The 17,680-nt window shown below is 46.8% G+C and overlaps 2 protein-coding genes across 4 annotated transcripts in view; both read left to right on the top strand.

The window, feature by feature from the left end:
* Positions 1–1,338: 1,338 nt before the first annotated feature.
* LOC126986608 (2-aminoethylphosphonate--pyruvate transaminase-like) lies at positions 1,339–10,287 on the top strand. Its single transcript, XM_050842874.1, has 9 exons — positions 1,339–1,470; positions 3,846–3,985; positions 5,024–5,122; positions 5,766–5,882; positions 6,023–6,149; positions 8,112–8,276; positions 8,875–9,034; positions 9,567–9,727; positions 9,974–10,287. Exons 1-9 carry the CDS (start codon positions 1,455–1,457, stop codon positions 10,123–10,125), a joined length of 1,137 nt encoding a protein of 378 aa, XP_050698831.1. The 5' UTR covers positions 1,339–1,454; the 3' UTR covers positions 10,126–10,287.
* Positions 10,288–14,320: 4,033 nt separating this feature from the next.
* LOC126986605 (L-threonine 3-dehydrogenase, mitochondrial-like) overlaps positions 14,321–17,680 on the top strand; it is a 19,124-nt gene continuing 15,764 nt past the window's right edge. The window contains exons 1-2 of one of the 3 annotated variants that reach the window (XM_050842871.1): positions 14,322–14,527; positions 14,645–14,916. The gene's annotated coding sequence lies outside the window, so the exon portion shown is untranslated. Of the gene's footprint in view, positions 14,528–14,644; positions 14,917–17,510 lie in introns of those variants that run through there. The other 2 variants (XM_050842872.1, XM_050842873.1) reach the window with 2 other exon arrangements.

The raw sequence follows: 17,680 nt of genomic DNA, 5'->3' as shown, positions 1-17,680 counted from the left end.
TCACACGCCTCCCGTTGCTTCACCGCCCCGCGCGATGCCTCACAAGTCACAACCACGTGACCCACCGCCGCCACCACACCAGAACACACGTGCTTACCCAAAGGCTACCACGACTCCATAACGCGTCTTGATGTGATCTCTGAGACGAACTCGTGACACACACACACACACACCACCGGCCAACAGTCGACTCAGGCTGCCGGCGTTCGAGGGTGTTCGAACCTTCCAAAAGGACATGCCTGAACCCGTGAACGGAACTCATTGTAAGAACATAAGAACGTAAGGAGGGAGGGAGGGAAGGAAGAAGAGTGGGAGGGAGGGAGGGAGAAATAAATGAGTGGGAGGAGGAGGAGGAGGAGGAGAGAGAAAGAGGAGGAGGAGGAGGTAGTAGTAGTTATTATTGTCATTATTTTTTTACTATGATAATTACCGACCGATCTCATGCTAAACGACCCCCGTAAATAACTATGACGAGATGAGGAAGTGTCCAGCTTATTGCCGCTTCCTTAGCAATACTGGATTCCATTATATTGCAGTTCCGGAAACTCTGCGTGAACTCGTCTGTACCACACCTTATACTGGGAAAGTGTGCTATTTATATCTCCTTGGACTCCTACTCTTCCAAATGGTAATCAGTCTCTCTCTCTCTCTCTCTCTCTCTCTCTCTCTCTCTCTCTCTGAGTAGCGATAAGGGTGAAGGGAAAAAAAAGGCTGTGGGTGAAGATAAGATTAATTAAACTGATGGAAAGGTTCTGTGCAACATAGGCCTATATTCTCAGATGCTTTCGCCGCCCATAGCAACTCTTTCCAAAGGACGAAAAGGAGATCATTCGGGTTCTAATGAGTGTTTTTATAGATTCCTAGTACAGAAGAGGAGTCAAACTACTAGAAAGGTCACAAATTGTCGCTGGAAATGCCTAAAACTTCAGCGAAAGCTTTGTCAAATAGGTGAAGGCAGAGAAAAGGAGGAGAAAGAGGAGAAGAAACAGGGAGAGGTAAATGAAAAGAACAGGAAAAGGAAGAGATAAAGGAGTGGAAGCAAAAAGTGGAGGTGGAAGAATGGGAAGTAAAGGAGGTTGGGTGACTAAATGCTGAAGAATATGACGCAATGTATATAGCGTCCGTTTTCTCTTTCTTCCTCGATAAGGGCGAAGGGCTTGAACGGCTACAATTCACAGCGTTACCAAATTACCATACATACTCAAAACATTGCATTATCGGGTTTCTGAAGCAAAACAAAACATACAGAATTAACATTTTTTACAATAACTAAATAAATGAATATCGGTATCTGTGTGGGTTCGACAGTTTTAGGGTCAGAGATTGGCGATTAAAAGATGGTGAGTAGAACGATCTCTGGTGAAGTATGTTATAAGAGGGTGACAGTTTGCGGGGTGTAGTCGTGAGTGTCCCTCGCGGCGTCCATCAACACCTCCTGCTCCGCCCCGGCCACCATGTCTTCAAGGACAGGTACTGTTACGAGGAAAGCGTTGGGCGGGAAGTAAATTGAGTAGTCCAGTGTTTGTAAATATAGAAGTGATGTGTACTGCTTAATTGACTGTTGTTGTTGTTGGTGGTGGTGGTGGTGGTGGTGTGTGTGTGTGTGTGTGTGTGTGTGTGTGCACACACACACACACACACACACAAAACAACAACAACAACAACAACAACAACAACAGCCAATTAAGCAGGCAAGTGAATTCTAAAGAGAGGATTGTCTAAAATTCTTCACATTTGACAAAAAAAAAATGACGGGAGCTTGAAAGAAAGAAGAAGAAGAAGAAGAAGAAGAAGAAGAAGAAGAAGAAGAAGAAACAAAAGAAGAAGAAGAAAAAAAGAAAAAAAAGAAGAAAGAAGAAGAAAAAGAAAAAAAAGAAAAAAAGAAAAACAACAAGAAAAAGAAAAAGAAAATGAAGAAGTTGTAGAAATACAGAAAAAGAGAAAAAGAAAACGTAGTGCCCTTGCACAATCGGACTCCCCAGCCCTGCACTCCCGACCTCAAGTGTTCCTTTATCAGGGCAGCTATACCGAGAAGACAAAACATGAATGGCAGTGTTTACAAGCCACTCGAGACACTATGATTACGTAATAGAATTGAGGGCCTCCTTATCTCTCTATTTTTACCGATATTTCCCTTCTTATAGTTTGGAATAACGTGTGCCTGCCTCCATGAAACAGGCACCACCCCTGTGTCTACCGACTTCCTAAAAACTTCTGTTAGCTCCCCAATGATTTCAGCTTTACATTCTTTTAATACCCTGGGAAAAATTTCATCTGGCCCTGGCGCCTTAGTAACTTTTATCTATCTGTCTAATCACAACCTCCCTACTTACGTTGATGTTGGTTAATCCTTCTACCTCTTCTCCCCTGTAGATCTGTTCTCCCTGAGGTATATCGTATAACCTTTCTTTGGTAAAAACAGTTCGGAAGTATCTGTTTAACGCCTCATTCATTTCTTCATCTGTATCTATCAGTGATTCTCCTGATTTAAGTGACCCTATCTTATCCTTAACCTTGGTCTTATACAGCTGAAAGAAGCCCTTTGGATTGGTCTTTGCCTCCCTGGTAATTCTAATCTCATAATTGCGTTTTTCTATAAGAGTGTTTTTCTTTACTGTTCTAGCTAAACTGTTGTAACTGTCCCTAAGGTGCTCTTCCCCCCTCTTGATTCTAACATATAATCCTCTTTTCCTTCCTATTTCATTTTTAAGCCTGTTCGTCATCCATCGCGGGTAATTACCTGTTGACCTGACTTCCCTGTGAGGTATAAACTGTTGCTGACCTAGTTTGATCTCCCTGACCAGACTATTGTACTCACCCTCTAAGGTGCTAACCTGACTAGTGACCTCACCAGAGATTAACGCAACTCCTTGCTCTGGGTTCTGACGTACTTCTGATCCTACTCCCCTAATCCTTTGCAGCTGCTTTCTTAACCCTCGTAGTCCGCCTTCTTGAAGTCAGGTATTAATGAGCTGTTACTACTGACTCTGTTTCCCCATTTAATATGAAATCTAACTTCTTTATGATCACTGTTACCTAATGAATCCCCAACCTCTATGTTAATTATTATGTCCTCTCTATTAGTTAACAACAGATCCTAAATATTTTCTTCCCTCGTTGGTGTTCTAATTAACTGCCTAAGAAAACTATCCCGTATCACATCTAACAAATCCTGCGCCTCCTGGTCTCAGGATAAAGTATCCCACTCTATGTTCCTATAATTAAAATCCCCAATTACTCACACATTCCTATATCTTGACGCCCTACTAATTTCCTGTAAAAGGGGTTGGCTACTGTCCCCGGTAAGGTTGGGCGGTCTGTAAAGTACTCCGATGACAAGCTTCTTCCTACCTATTGTTTCTACCCAGAGGGATTCTGTATTGCTATCTTCCTTGATTGAGTTGTTGATGACACACTTAAGATTGTCCCTGACGAAGAGTGCGACCCCACCCCCCTTCCTGCCTATTCGATCTTGGTGGAATAACATATACCCTTCAGTCTCTAATTCTCGGAGAAAGTGCCTGTCTGCAATACTTAATCCGTGACTCTGTGATCGCTACCATATCAAATTTCTCTACGCACGCCTTTCCCCGTAATAAATCCATCTTATTCCTAATACTTCTACTGTTTGTATAGTACACATTTAGACCTACCTCCTGATTTACCCCGCGGCTGCTATCATTATTATTACATTTTATGTTCTCACTATTCCTAGCCATCCTATCTACCCTAAAAGCTAAAATGTGTTGTATAATTTTATTTGTTACTTTTTTTTAATTCCTCCCTTTTATTTATGCACTCACTCAATCATCCTCTCTTTCCATAACGCCGCTGTGGCCGTGCAGGGAAGAAGCTGTTCACCCCCGGGCCGCTGTGCTGCTCGGCGGAGGTGAAGGCGGCCATGATGGAAGACTTGGGCTCGCGCGACCAGGACTTCATCGCCTGCGTGAAGGAGATTCGCGACGAGCTGCTTGAAGTGGCGGGGGTGAGTGCAGGGGCTGGGGCTCTGAGGGTCTGATGGGGAGTGGGTCTGAGGCCGCAAACACTACGGGGCTTACACACTCACATTACATAAGAACATAAGAACATAGGGAGACTGCAAGAGGCCGAGTGGCCTACACAGGGCAGCTCCAGAATCCCCCCCACTACTCACGATGGGGTGAGATGTAGTTTCAGGGTGTTTTTTTTTTTTTTTTTTACGTCTCCGCCTATTGCGCCGGTAGGCTTGCTTGAGGGGCCTGGATGGTATTCGGCCCCAGCCCGTCATGGCGCAGGCAAGTGTTTATAGTGGCGCCATCTTCTCTTGGCTCATGCTGCCCCCCGGAACTCGTTCTAGATTCTTGGACGGTTTCCTCCAGAGTCCGGGTTGATGGGTGGTCTTCAGGACAGCATGTGGGTAGTTTTAAGCCACTCGGCGGTGACTGAAAAATCCCAGGTGGTAGCGTGGGGATTCGAACTCGTGTCGTCCATCACGTGGTGAATGTGGGCCCAGCACGCTACCACTTCAGCCACCGCCTACCCAAAGGGGTTACAGGTAGTCTTGATCCTCGTTTACCTTCGGTACGGGCGTACACCCCAGTACCCTGTTACCTTACTGTACCCACACCTCACTCGTCAGAGTCATCTTCTCTAATGAATCCTTTGATAGCCAATGAATCCTTTGATAGCCATTCGATAAGGTTGAGAAAAATAACATTAAACCAAGGTATAAGTGGTTCATGAAAAGCTTGTAGGGAACGGGTCTGGCGCACTGACAGTCTTGAAACTGCTGTCGAGGGAAAGACCTAGGAAAGGAGAACTTGCAATACGGGCTGTACCATATGGCTTACTGTGATGGAGCGTAGAAATATGAACATAATAATAATAATAATAATAATAATAATAATAATAATAATAATAATAATGTAACATCACTGACAGCATGTTATAACCAGGTAAATATATGAGTATCTGTCTGTCTGTCGGTTTGTCTTTGTTTGTTTGTGCTAGTCTGTCCTTCTCACAACCCGCCGCCCACTTTCAGGTCAGCGCGAAGGAGTTCACGGCGGTGCCTCTGCAGGGCTCCGGCACCTACTGCGTGGAGGCCGTGCTGCAGACCACGTCACCCAGGACCGGGGCCAGGGTATACCGCCACCACCACCACCACCACCTCCACCACCATCACCACCACCATCACAACCACCTCCACCACTACCGTCACCTCCAACCCTACACCGTCAACAACAGTAGTACCACCAACAACAACAACTCCAATACCATTAACAACAACAACCACAACATTATATACATACCTCATCAATACCAACAACATAACCAACATACCCACCATCACCAAAATCAACACCAACACCACGAAAAACAACAACAACGCCACCACCACCATCACAACCACCATCACCACCACCACAACCGAACTTGATATTGATCTTGATGTCATAGGTGACTTGGAATTCCTCTCAGGCCTTTGTAGCAACAACAAAAACAAAAACTGCAAATCCATAACTATTAGGTACATATATGTATACGTCATCAACACCATCAACACCTCCACTAACAACACTCCATCACCAAGACTGACAGCACCCCATCACCATGTACTCGAGAAAAAACAGAGGAAGAGGAAATATAAAGGGATAAAAGAAAGACAGGAAGCAGAGAATACAGAAAGAAAAATAAAACTACCCAGAAACAGGAAAGGAGGAAGGGAAGGGTGAAAGAAGACAGACAAAGTAAAGTGACTCCTCTCCCCCCTCTATATCCCACAGGTTCTGGTGCTTTCCAACGGTGCCTACGGGGAGCGCATGGGGAAGGCGTGTACCTGTGGGGGCATAGAGGTGCGCGTGGAGGCCTTCCCAGAGACCGAACCCGTCCCCGTAGCGCAGGTGTGTGTGTGTGTGTGTGTGTGAGAGAGAGAGAGAGAGAGAGAGAGAGAGAGAGAGAGAGAGAGAGAGAGAGAGAGATATTACAGACCTCACAAAACTCCTTCTCCTTACACTTCCCCTCACCCCCGCCTCGCCCCCAGGTGCAGCGTCTTCTGGAGCAGTACGGCGACACCTTCACCACCGTGGCCCTGGTGCACTTGGAGACCTCGAGCGGCGTGATTAACCCTGTGGAGGAGGTGGGCCGTCTCGTGCACCGCTACTGCCCTAGTGAGTCGAGGGAAGGGGGAGGTGTGCGAGGGGAGGGGTGGAGGTATGTTAGGGGACGAGGGGAAGTATGTGAGAGAATGGAGACATATTACTTTACCCAATGCACCGCTGGTTCTTCAGACGCTTCATGGAAGTTTCCGCGTGATTCAGATTGTCTTACCCAGGAGGCGGACAGAGATTTATTAGTATTTAGATTGATTCATCCAAGCGCTGCGTGTACAAAGATTTATCAGTATTAGCTTCCCCTTTTTCTCTAAGAGGTGGTGCGATGAGAGGCCCCCATTCTGCTATACTGTCTTATCCTGAAGAGGGGCATGAGCCTTGGTTTATCAGTGCTTATTATGCGTGGGTTGATGGGGTTCCTTTACGTCGAGGAGGTGAACAAATACCCCAATAGTGTTTAGCTTTTTGGCAACATGTGCACCGATGCCAGATTATCGTACTCAGAGCCTCGTATTTACCGGTTTCTGAGCCATAGCTATTGCCAAAAGACACCAATAATTAACCATTTTAACGATAACTATATATAAAGGGAGTTCTTGGGATCGAGGAGTTAGTTGTTGGGTCGGAAATGGGAAACACAAGAGGCTGCGTCCGACAGTCTGGTAAAGTTGAACATGTGGCGTGATTATGAAACCCTCATTGTGTGATCGGAATTTGCTTTGAGTGGGAGCGTATTGTTTTCAAGCCTCGCCTGCGGCACGTGTCCATGACAGTTCTGTAGCGCATGTCTTTGCTGACGTTGCATTTCCCTGGGGAGAGGCCGCATTGAAAGTGAAAGTAAAGACAAAATTACCTCCTAGTGACATCAATTCACTACCTCTTTCTGCCTGCTTGACCCCAATTGAACCACATGGACACTGATGCAATGTAGCGTGATGGTCATTTGGGGTCTTTGGAATGAGGGACAGAGGAGCAGATACCGGCTCTGACGTCACCTGCCGCTACGCCTATCATTATTATTATAAGAGCCGAATCAGGAAGAGAGGGAGGAGTGCGGACACTATAAGCTTCTTGATAAGCAGCTCCCAAACGCATGAGACGCCGAGAAAGAGAAAATTAAGTGCAAGGAATGAGAGAAGTATATATCTAAACGGTACCTCAGAATAGTATAGGTGGGGACACAACTGCTTTCTTTACTGTAAAAATACACAGGAGGGCATAATAGTGAGAAATTAGTTAATCTCTCCTTGATAGTGCAGTACATAAGCGTCTGACACCAACCACTAAGAAGGATTACATCTCAGACAGGCAACATTGGGGTCACAGTTACCGTGGCTTACTCTCGCTTTTAGGAAGAGATACATTTTTAGGTCACAAACTCAGTACCTGTCAGAACCAGATCGACGGTAATGAGGGGAAAAAACAGCCGACGACTACCTTTCATTGCCACGTTACTTACATTGAGAGGGAGAAATGAAAGGTATCAGAACAACCCCTGGACCGCCGTGCCCTAATTAGAGATGACGGGGCTGTTTTGCTACTCCTTATAAGGCTGAAGGTTTTTATGCCAGCGTAGGAAAAAATATACGTTGGAGGAAAAATTTGCTGAGACACCCCGTCATGTCTGTGTTCTCAGCCTCCGGGAAGAGCAGAATGACTAAGAGAAGAAAAGTATCGGAGAAGTTAATGGCGAGAGAAACCTTCGCTTGCTCTACGCCTTGTTCTCTTGGGCCATCCTATTTTCGTGTGTATGAGTCGAGGTGATTTGCTGTGTCTGTATAGTGAAGGATTAACACTGAGACTAAGCTTAATTCTATCATAGGTACACACGTTGAATCTTCCTCCTCCTCCTCCTCCTCCTCCTCCTCCTTACCTTCCATCCTTCCTCATCCCTTAGCCATGAGTAATTCCAGGTACATAATTCTGATGATAAAATAAATAAGTTGTTAGGCACTACTCTAATAAGACTTCCTCCGCCTTACCTTCCATCCTTCTTCAAAACTTCGCCGCCGCCCTCAGGAGCTGCCTTCTTCGTGGACGCCATGAGCAGCTTCGGCGCCGTGCCCCTCGACCTCGACGCCGCAGGGGTAGACTACCTCGTGTCCTCGGCCAACAAGTGTCTGGAGGGCGTCCCGGGGTTCTCGTACGCCATATGTAGGACGCAGCACCTCCTATCCTGCCGGGGTGAGAAAGAGGCAGTCATTTTTTTTTTTTTTTTCGTAAGCCGTTTGTGGGGCTAAAGAGAGAAGGAACACAGAGGCGGCATCAGTGTTTGTGCTTCTACTGTGAGATAAAGTTTTCCCAGTTTGTTTAGGTTTTGACTGAGAGGAATAACTTTTTTATGTCATTCTAGTATTTATCTTAAACTTATTTCCTATTACCCCTACAAATGATAAAAAGGAAAATTCGACTACTACTACTACTACTACTACTTCTACTACTACAACTACTACTACTACTGCCATTTCTTCTATTTTCCCTATTCCGTTTCTCCAATACACAAGCCTCCCCCACCCCCCATCTCCCCCAACCTTCCCCTTACAGGCCTACTCCTTCCCTCCCAGGCCCCAACCCTTCCCTAACCAGTCCCCTTAAGGTCTCCCCTGTCTCTCAATCCTTCCCTCACCAGTCCCCTTACCTGCCTTCCCTATCCCCCCACCCTTCCCTTACCAGTCCACTTAAAAGCCTACCCCTTCACCCAAACTCTTCCCTCGCCATTCCCCATCCCCTAACTCTTCCCTCACCAGCTCCCATACACACTCCCCTTCTTCCCCCCCTTCAGGCCACAGCCGCGTGATGAGCCTGGACCTGGTGGAGCAATATCTGGGCCTCGAGAAAATCGGCCAGTTCCGTTTCACACCCCCGACCCACGCCATGCTGGCCTTCCGCGTCGCCCTCAGCCAGTACCGGGAGGAGGGCGGCCTGCAGGGGAGGGCGGCGAGGTAGGTGTGAGGGGGGAAGGGGCAGGTGTGGGTGTGGTATGTGTGTGTGTATGTTCAAACCTAGCAGCCATGAGGTCAGAGTACGTGCAATTAGTATGAATTCTTGGAGTTACCTCGTTACCGCGCGTAGCCTCGGTGTTCATATCCGCCACACTGTCTTCTATTGGGTATAGTTCTTTTTATTTACTTGATGTACACAGAACTTCTGATTTATCGCTAGTGATCTGTCTTTGTATCTCTTCGTTGAGTTTATCTTCCTCGTGTTCCTGGGGCTTCGTGGTGCAGTGGTTAGCACACTCGCCTTACAACCGAGAGAGCGCGGGTTCGATTCCCGGGGGGAGAGGAAAAATTTGGGCGGCTTTTCCGATACCCTACGCCCCTGTCCACCCATGTCCACCCAGCAGTGAATGGGTACCAGGTATTAATCGGGGGTTGTGTCCCGTCTCCTGGGGTCTGTTTCTCTCTCCGGCATATGACCACAGATGTTGCGCCGACTAAACGAAACTTTCCAGCTTTTTTCCTCGTGTTCCAGGTACCGCGAGAACCAAAGGGTGCTGGTGGAGGGCATGACGCGCCTCGGGTTCCGCCGCCTCCTGGCCCCGCAGCACGCCGGCTACGTTATCACCGCCTTCCTCTTCCCGCCGCACCCAAACTTTGACTTCACGACCCTCCACAACAAGCTGGCGGAGAGAGGTGAGACGCAGGGCACGGAGATGGGGCTCTTAGGATGTCTCTCTCGTTTTGTTCACAGTGCCTGATGGGGTTCGAAAGTGGCAGACGGAGTTCATATTTGACAGACGGACAGACAGGCAGACGGAACTCAGCTTGCAAACACGCTTAGGTTTATGTTGTCAGCTTGGGTCGGACTTAAGTGAACAGACTATAGTAAAGAGAAGCAGCGGCCCCGTATACTTCTCCTCCTCTCCTTCCCTCCCTCAGACCAAGTGATCTACCCCGGGAAGGTGACCCGCGCTGACTGTTTCCGCGTGGGGACCATCGGCCGCCTCTTCCCCGCCGACGTGAGGGAGCTGCTGGTGTGCCTCGAGGCGGTCATGCGGGAGATGGAGTTGCCCGTGCCCCTCCCCTACTGAGACAGACAGGCGCGGGCACACACACAGGCACGCAGACAGAGACAGACGGGGATGTACGGGCATACCTCTCCTTCCGAAATTGACCTCACTTTCGGCCACCTCTTTGGATTCTTTTTGGGAGCAGCGAGTAGCGGGCTTTTTTATTATTATTGTTTCCTTTGTTGTAAAAAAAATACAGGCATAGAGGGAAACAAAGAGACATGCAGGTACACATATGCTGACACACACACACACACACACACACACACACACACACACACACACGCGCACACCTATAAAATAAATTTCCTCCCTCACAAACATGTTATTTCGTTTTCTTCATCCATGTATATACATATTTTTTAATTCAATTATTTATTTATTTATTAGTTTGTTTATTTATTCATTAACTATTATCTTTTTTGTGTGTGCTGCTTCTTGTGAAAACAGGCAAAGGAGCAGCACATCACGATAAACAACCTCCCATTTTCTATTTTGATCAAGTTTTCCTTATCGTTTTCTTACGCTCTCTCTTGTGTTTGATCCGCAAGTGAGATGAGGTGAAAGATGAGCCATGAGCACTTTTAACCCGGTAGCTGCGGGGATCATGTTTCTTAAAGGCCCCTCTAAGCGAATTAATGAGAAAAAATCATCACTCACGCAAACCATTTCATAATATATATCAACGCATTTGTGATCAGTTTATGCATCATCTATTTTGGGGGGTTTATATCATGGCAAAAATCTGGCCCGTCGCTGCTACCGGGTTAAACAAGGAAATATTTTTTGAAACTATAAAACGAAATACAAAAAAAAGAGATGAAATAATTTAACATCGATATAACCAACTGACACGAGATAATAGAGTGAGCACTATAGGATCGGCGGCACCGGATATAACGAGAGGGTTTGAGATATTTCCTTCACTGGGTCGTTCCTGTTGGGGCGGGTCGCGACACATCTGGCACGGTGACCACAACGACCCCTCCATGGCACACCAGGGCCGGTACTCTCAGACGCTCCCAACTCACACATTAACTATTTTCAAAGGTCAAAATGGAGATTAATCGGGCTTTCACGAGGATTTTTTCACATTCATGGTACAGAAGAAGAGTCAAACAACCACCAGGGCCATTAAACTACCCCTGAAAATGCCCGAAACGCCTGCGAAAGCCTTGTAAAATATGTGTAATTGGGCGCCGAAAAGTTTGAGAATACCAGGGTCGGTACTCTCTGACACTCCCGCCTCTCACATAAGTTATTTTCAAAGGCCGCAAAGGAGATCAGTCGAGTTCTAATGAGTTTTCTTAGCTTGCTAGTACAGAAGAAGGATCAAACTCGCTAAGGGGTCATAAAACTACCCCGGGAAATGCCTGGAACTCCTACGATAGCTTTGTCAAATGTGTGTGCTTGGACGACGAAATATTTAAGACTGACACCAGATACGGCCGGATGCGGGGTCCAGCGTCTCTCAGCGGCCTCGGGAGTCTCAAGAAAGGGAGGAGGCGGAAGGGAAACTTGGTGGTGTACAGTTACAAGGAGAACGTTAACTTTGTGTGGCGGTGGACTGGCAGTTAAGTGAGAGGTGGTTTGCTTCAGTCATTGTAAGGATTTATTGTACAAGAAACTGGAAAATCTGAATCCATCCCTGCAAAACCTTTTCTCCTCTCTCTTCATATGTCACAGATTTGTAGTTCACTCCTCCTCCTCAAGAGATGGAAAAGCTATGATATTTTTTTCCTTGATATCGCTATAGGAGCAGCAATATGACTTTTTTTTTTTTTACAGCAAAGGAGACAGCACAAGGGCACACACAAAAAAGGAAACTACAATAAAAAAAAGCCCGCTACTCGCTGCTCCTGTAAAGAATCCGAAGAGGTGGCCGAAAGAGCAGTTAATTACATGAGGAGAGGTGATATGATAGACAAACATAGTAACTGCCCGAAAATACAAACGCCAACTGTTTCCTTGTACTTGCACATTAGCCTCATTCATCTTCGCATCGGACAATAATGAATGAGATATTTCCCGTACACACACACACACACACACACACACACACACACATACAAGCACACACCGTTCCCTCTTTGACGATATTCAATTATGCGGCGCCTTGCATGCCTTGCCAATAGTAAATCGTCACCCTCATAAAATAATCGCCTAAGTCATTTTTCAGCGATTTCCAGGTTTTTGTTTACATCAATTTTTCAACATGTGACGCCCATTTTTGTATAGTTGCCTTCGTCATTCAGGGTTTGAGTGTTCTAGAATTGGCCTTTTCATTTCTGCCTAAATCTTAAGCCAAATGAGATAATGACAGTTCTTTTCTGATTTCCTGTAAAGTAGAAAATAATGGCTTCGGCGCTTTGTTTACGAAGGTGCCGAATTATGCCGACGGCTTGACTAACATTTGAATTTACCCATCCAGATCAGTGGCCCACGGGATGTCACCTTACCAACGAATGAGGCTGAACGCGTGCGCACTCACCGGAACATCATACCACTGCTCCTTCGTTTCATTTGGGCAAGAAAAAAGGAAATTAAAGGTTGGTCTCCACTCCATTTACGAAAAGTACGTCCATGTCTTGAAATAAAAGTAATATAGTACTTTAACTTAACCAAGAGCCTATGGCGGTATTCTTAAACGTCTCCGCGCCCAAGCACACACATTTACTAAGGCTTTCGTAGGAGCAGTGGGCATTTCCAAGGGTAGATTAGTGACCCTTCAGGTAGTTTGATCAAGATGGCGCCACTATAAACACTCGCCTGCGCCAGAATGGGCTGGGCCGACCATCAGGCCCCACCTGGAAGAAGCCTTGGGCCGACCATCAGGCCCCAGATGACCACTACCTACGCAAATCAAAATCAAAAAAAAAAAAATAAAAAAAATAAAAAAAAAAATTCTTGCGTGCCATGAACTTACAAAAATCCTCATATGAACCCGATTAATTTCCTCTTCAGCCTTGGAAATAGTTGATGTAGGAGGCGGATGTGTCTGAGAATACCGACTTAAAACACATTGAAATTAATTATAAATAGAATTGACACAAATTTACAGGAGATAAAAACATTCCAAAAGGCAAGAAACTCAGTCAGAAACACGTTTTGTTCAAAGCCTTGTAATGAACCACAGGAGTTACATCAGATATAAAAGTAGTCTCTCTCTCTCTCTCTCTCTCATCACACACAACTCGGAGAGAGAGAGAGAGAGAGAGAGAGAGAGAGAGAGAGAGAGAGAGAGAGAGAGAGAGAGAGAGAGAGAGAGAGAGAGAGAGAGAGAGAGAGAGAGAGAGAGAGAGAGAGAGAGAGAGAGAGAGAGAGATTCCCCAAACACAACAAAAATAATAGCAATAAATGAAAGTGAATAAGTAAAAGTAGATAAAATACAAATAAATCCAAGTCATTCCACGTGAAATTCTGCTTCTCTGACAAGACTTCAAGTACACCTGGGCCCACCTTTCACCTGTACGTAATAAGCAAGACCAGACACATCAACCCATTTCTCTGAGGCTGTGTGTGCGTGTGTGTGTGTGTGTGTGTGTGTGTGTGAGAGAGAGAGAGAGAGCGAGAGAGAGAGAGAGAGAGAGAGAGAGAGAGAGAGAGAGAGAGAGAGAGAGAGAGAGAGAGAGAGATTAATATTTAGTAAATTTATTACGCCCAAGGGCGACAGACCTATTGACATTTGTGCAGCAAATTAGTTACACATCGGTGACTCGCAGAGCACGCTGCAAAATAACTGTGTGAGACATACGTACATAATAGCTTATACGTATAATACCCATCCACGCCAACACACACACACACACACACACACACACACACACACACACACACACACACACACACACACACACACACACACACACACACACACACACCGCTCCGGTAGCTCAATCGGTAGAGCGCTGCAAGGCTTCATGGCCAAACAGGCGACGGTTCGAGCCCCGCTCAGACCGGATTCTTTCCGTTGACTAGGAGTGGTTACTGTTCCCCCTTGAGCAAGAGGGATGGGGTGTGTGGTGTGTGAGGTCCTGGCCAAGGAGTACTATAGTCTCCTTGGTCCTGGCAGTACCCAGAGATCGACAATAATGAGCACCGAGTTGTCGTGAGGGTACATGCTGACGAAAGCGAGTCCAATTTATGATCAGGCCGTGGTGAATTATACACACACACACACACACACACACACACACACACACACACACACACACACACACGGGAGCGGGTCAGTTTGTGGCAAGCTGCCCATCGGTGTAGACTGTCTTGGGTCCTCTCCCGGGTGTCGCGGTGCCCTCCCTCACAGAACTCGGTGCCTCTGTAACGTCAACCCACAGTCCCCGATACCCCTGTGAACTCATTGCACAGTACACCTTAGTAAACCTCCAGTGCCCAAAGAGTCAAGTGCCGGGTGTAGAGAAAGGTAAAGGTAAAGTTTGGGACATACGCTTAGCTCTACAGTACTTGACATAGAAATAACTTTATACTAAAACCATTAACATCTAAAGCAAGAGTAAGAAGTGTCACGAATCCTCACCAGGCACCACAAACATCAACATCAGGAACGAGAGTAAGAAGCAACACGAGTCTTTACCAAGTTAACTATAGCCGTCAACAGTACAATATTTGCACTACTACATCGCTTCTTTGCTATCCCCGCTGAGTGAAGCAAAGCACATGGTCGGAGTGGCTGGCTGAGGCTGGGCTCTTGAAGGAAGGAAGAAAAGGTGGTGCTGGACATACTAAAGTGAAGTTGAGGTGGTGTGTGCGTGACAGGACCAGTGAAGAGGGCGACAGCGGCGGCAGGAAAAGGTGAGTGCAATGAAAATGTGTGCGGAAATTGACTAAATCTGATCTTCCTTATTTATTACTTCGCGTACTTGTGGAGCCCCGACGTGAGTTTCGACAGGGCCTACCCGCATTCGTTAGGAGCAGCGAGTAGCGGGCTTTTTTTTATTATTGTTTCCTTTTTGTGTGCCCTTGAGCTGTCTCCTTTGTTGTAAAAAAAATATTCGTGCATCGTGCCTACAAAAATTAACTAAATATGATCCGCCTGTTTGCCATCTTTTGTTTTCTTTATCGAAGCAATATTTCTCCTTTTTCAAGTTGGTATTTAGTTGTTTTTAGTGGTGGTTATTTAGCTGTTTTTGATTTTTAGTTGTTTTCAGTTGTCGCGATCTGCTCTTCCCTATAAATATATCTTTTTATCAAACAAAAGACAAAGTTATCCTTAAATATTGAAAAGAATGTCTCGACGGCCTGTTATTTTTTCAGGTTCGATATTTTTTCCTGTACAAATGCATGTCTGTTTTACCTCCCTACCTTTTATCTCGGAAATTCTAGTCAGACATCAACCCAACGCCTCAACGATCACTTTAACTCTCCCTTTCCTTTCAGCCTGCACACAAACCTGGCTGCTTTACCTTACTGTTTTATCGTTAATGTCTGTACTAACCAAATACAAGACACCTCTCCTCCCGAAACTGACCTCTCTTTCGGCCACCTCTTTTGATTCTTGTTTGTAGGAGCAGGGAGTAGCGGGCTTTTTTTTATTATTGTTTCCTTTTTTGTGTGCCCTTGAGCTGTCTCCTTTGTTGTAAAAAAACAACAACGCAGCGAAGAGTGAACCCCACACGCCTGTACAGAATCAGCGTCTCAGTGGGTTCTTCCTTCCCTATTTCATTTACTTACCTACACCTGCCGGGTTCACTTTCTAGGGCCAGTTTTACAGCCCAATAGAGCAAGTTTGCGAGCCCCAACCAAACACAAAATACTACGAAAATTCCTTGTAGCTCTAGTATTTGGCGTTGATATAAAAAAGGAGGAGGGAATTTTAGGACACCACACAAGGAATCTCTTTAATAGTATCTGGTATTGAGCAGAAATAACGGATCATTGTGGTGAGTATAGCTTGGTTTGGGAGCTTACAATGTCGAGCTGGCCTCTTGTTCCTTTCCATCAATAGCTTCCCACACCAAACTCCTGCAGCATCACCGCCTCACATCATCAGCAACCAGCCTCCCTCCCTCTTCCCTGCCCCTCTTGTTTTCATGCTTCAGTTTAACTCCTGCACCTCCCGGCTTCCCCTTCTTGCTCCTTCCCACGTCAGCTTCCCGCCACCTCACCGCCTTGAATCACCAGCCTCCAGCCTCCCTCCCTCTTCCCTGCCTCTCTTTTGTTTTAATGCTTCAGTTTAACTCCTTCACCTCCCGGCTTCCCCTTCTTGCTCCTTCCCACGTCAGCTTCCCGCCACCTCACCGCCTTGCATCACCAGCCTCCAGCCTCCCTCCCTCTTCCCCACCTCTGCTCTCCTCTCGCACTCCGTCCCTCCGCCACTTCCAAGAAACCTGTGATTACCCGACACAAAAAACAGCAGAGTCGACATAATTACGCGCTGGAGGCACTTGCCCGCACCGTCCTCTGGCAGCCCGGGCCACACTCTCCCTGCACTCCTCCGTCGCTGGTTCTGTCGTGATCCTCGTGCTAGCGGCGAAGAAAGGTTTATAGGGTATATATAACAGTTATACACACCCTATGAAATACTTGTATGCCCCACTGACGGGCTTATGGCCACATATGTTGCGCCGACTCAACGAAACTTTCCAACTTTTTCCCACTGACGGGCTGGGGCCGAACAACACTCCCTATCATGAAACCCTACCGACGCTACAAGCCGAACGTAAAAATAAAAACAAATACAATACGCACCACACCAAACAGTGCTGCTATCGGGGCAAAACTTGATGGGAGAACTGAACAAAGGTACAAAGCTGTTAAACTGCCTAATTGAAGTTACAATGTCAAATTTCGTCTTGACTATATCATATTTTTATGATTCTGCTCAGTCCTCCAAGGTAATTTTTTTCCTGCAATCATTACTAATTAGATTCATGAGTACAACCTGGCAAGGGCCCCAAACGTTACAATGTATCGGTGAGCGTGTCGGGTCAGAAGAGGCTCCCCCAGCTGTGAGCGGCAGGCGGGAGGAGGAGCAAGGTTGGCCACGAATACTTGACCGCGTCGGTGACACTCAGGGAGATGATGATGACCCTCGTGGGCCGTACACTCGGCCTGGCAGCCTCGGACAGCTGGGGCTCCCGGGTGCCCGCCCGACGGTGCCCGGCCCATACTCTCCCACAGCCTGACCAATGACTCGAGGAGAAAAATGTTGTTTCATTGCTTATGTCGACTAATAGAGAGCACCAAGGCATCGTGTGAAAGCGGGCTGGGTGGCGCGGCGCTCCCCGGGTGAACACCGCCCGAAGGCCGCCTCAAGGCCCCAGGGTCAGGCACGACACGCAAGCCAAGGTACCAGCGAGGCGGAGCCAAGGCCGTGCCGCGGGGAGGAATGTGCTAATTAGCGGCTCATAAAGTCAGGAGAATGTACCAAATGATGGCGGACGAAAAGTCAGGCCAGCGTGTGCATGATCCCTTCACCTCAGTAAGTGTTAGTTGTCTTGAAGAGCTGCGGCCGTGGGTCACTGCGGGTCGGGGCAGCACCGCCACCAACATTACCGGCGGTGTGCGGTGATGCAACCTTGGCGGAAAAAAAGTAGCCCATCCCCCGGTGCCCGCA

This window comes from Eriocheir sinensis, chromosome 62 (assembly GCF_024679095.1).
Source record: "Eriocheir sinensis breed Jianghai 21 chromosome 62, ASM2467909v1, whole genome shotgun sequence".
NCBI classification, from domain to species: Eukaryota; Metazoa; Arthropoda; class Malacostraca; order Decapoda; family Varunidae; genus Eriocheir; species Eriocheir sinensis.
The sequence above is the reverse complement of the archived record's forward strand: the minus strand, read 5'-3'. Positions and strand labels throughout refer to the sequence as shown.

Excerpts from the sequence above, each read along its gene's own strand:
- LOC126986608 (XM_050842874.1), top strand. Across the intron at positions 3,986-5,023 it reads AGCTGCTTGAAGTGGCGGGG|GTCAGCGCGAAGGAGTTCAC; the intron begins GTGAGTGCAGGG and ends GCCCACTTTCAG. Across the intron at positions 5,123-5,765 it reads CACCCAGGACCGGGGCCAGG|GTTCTGGTGCTTTCCAACGG; the intron begins GTATACCGCCAC and ends TATATCCCACAG.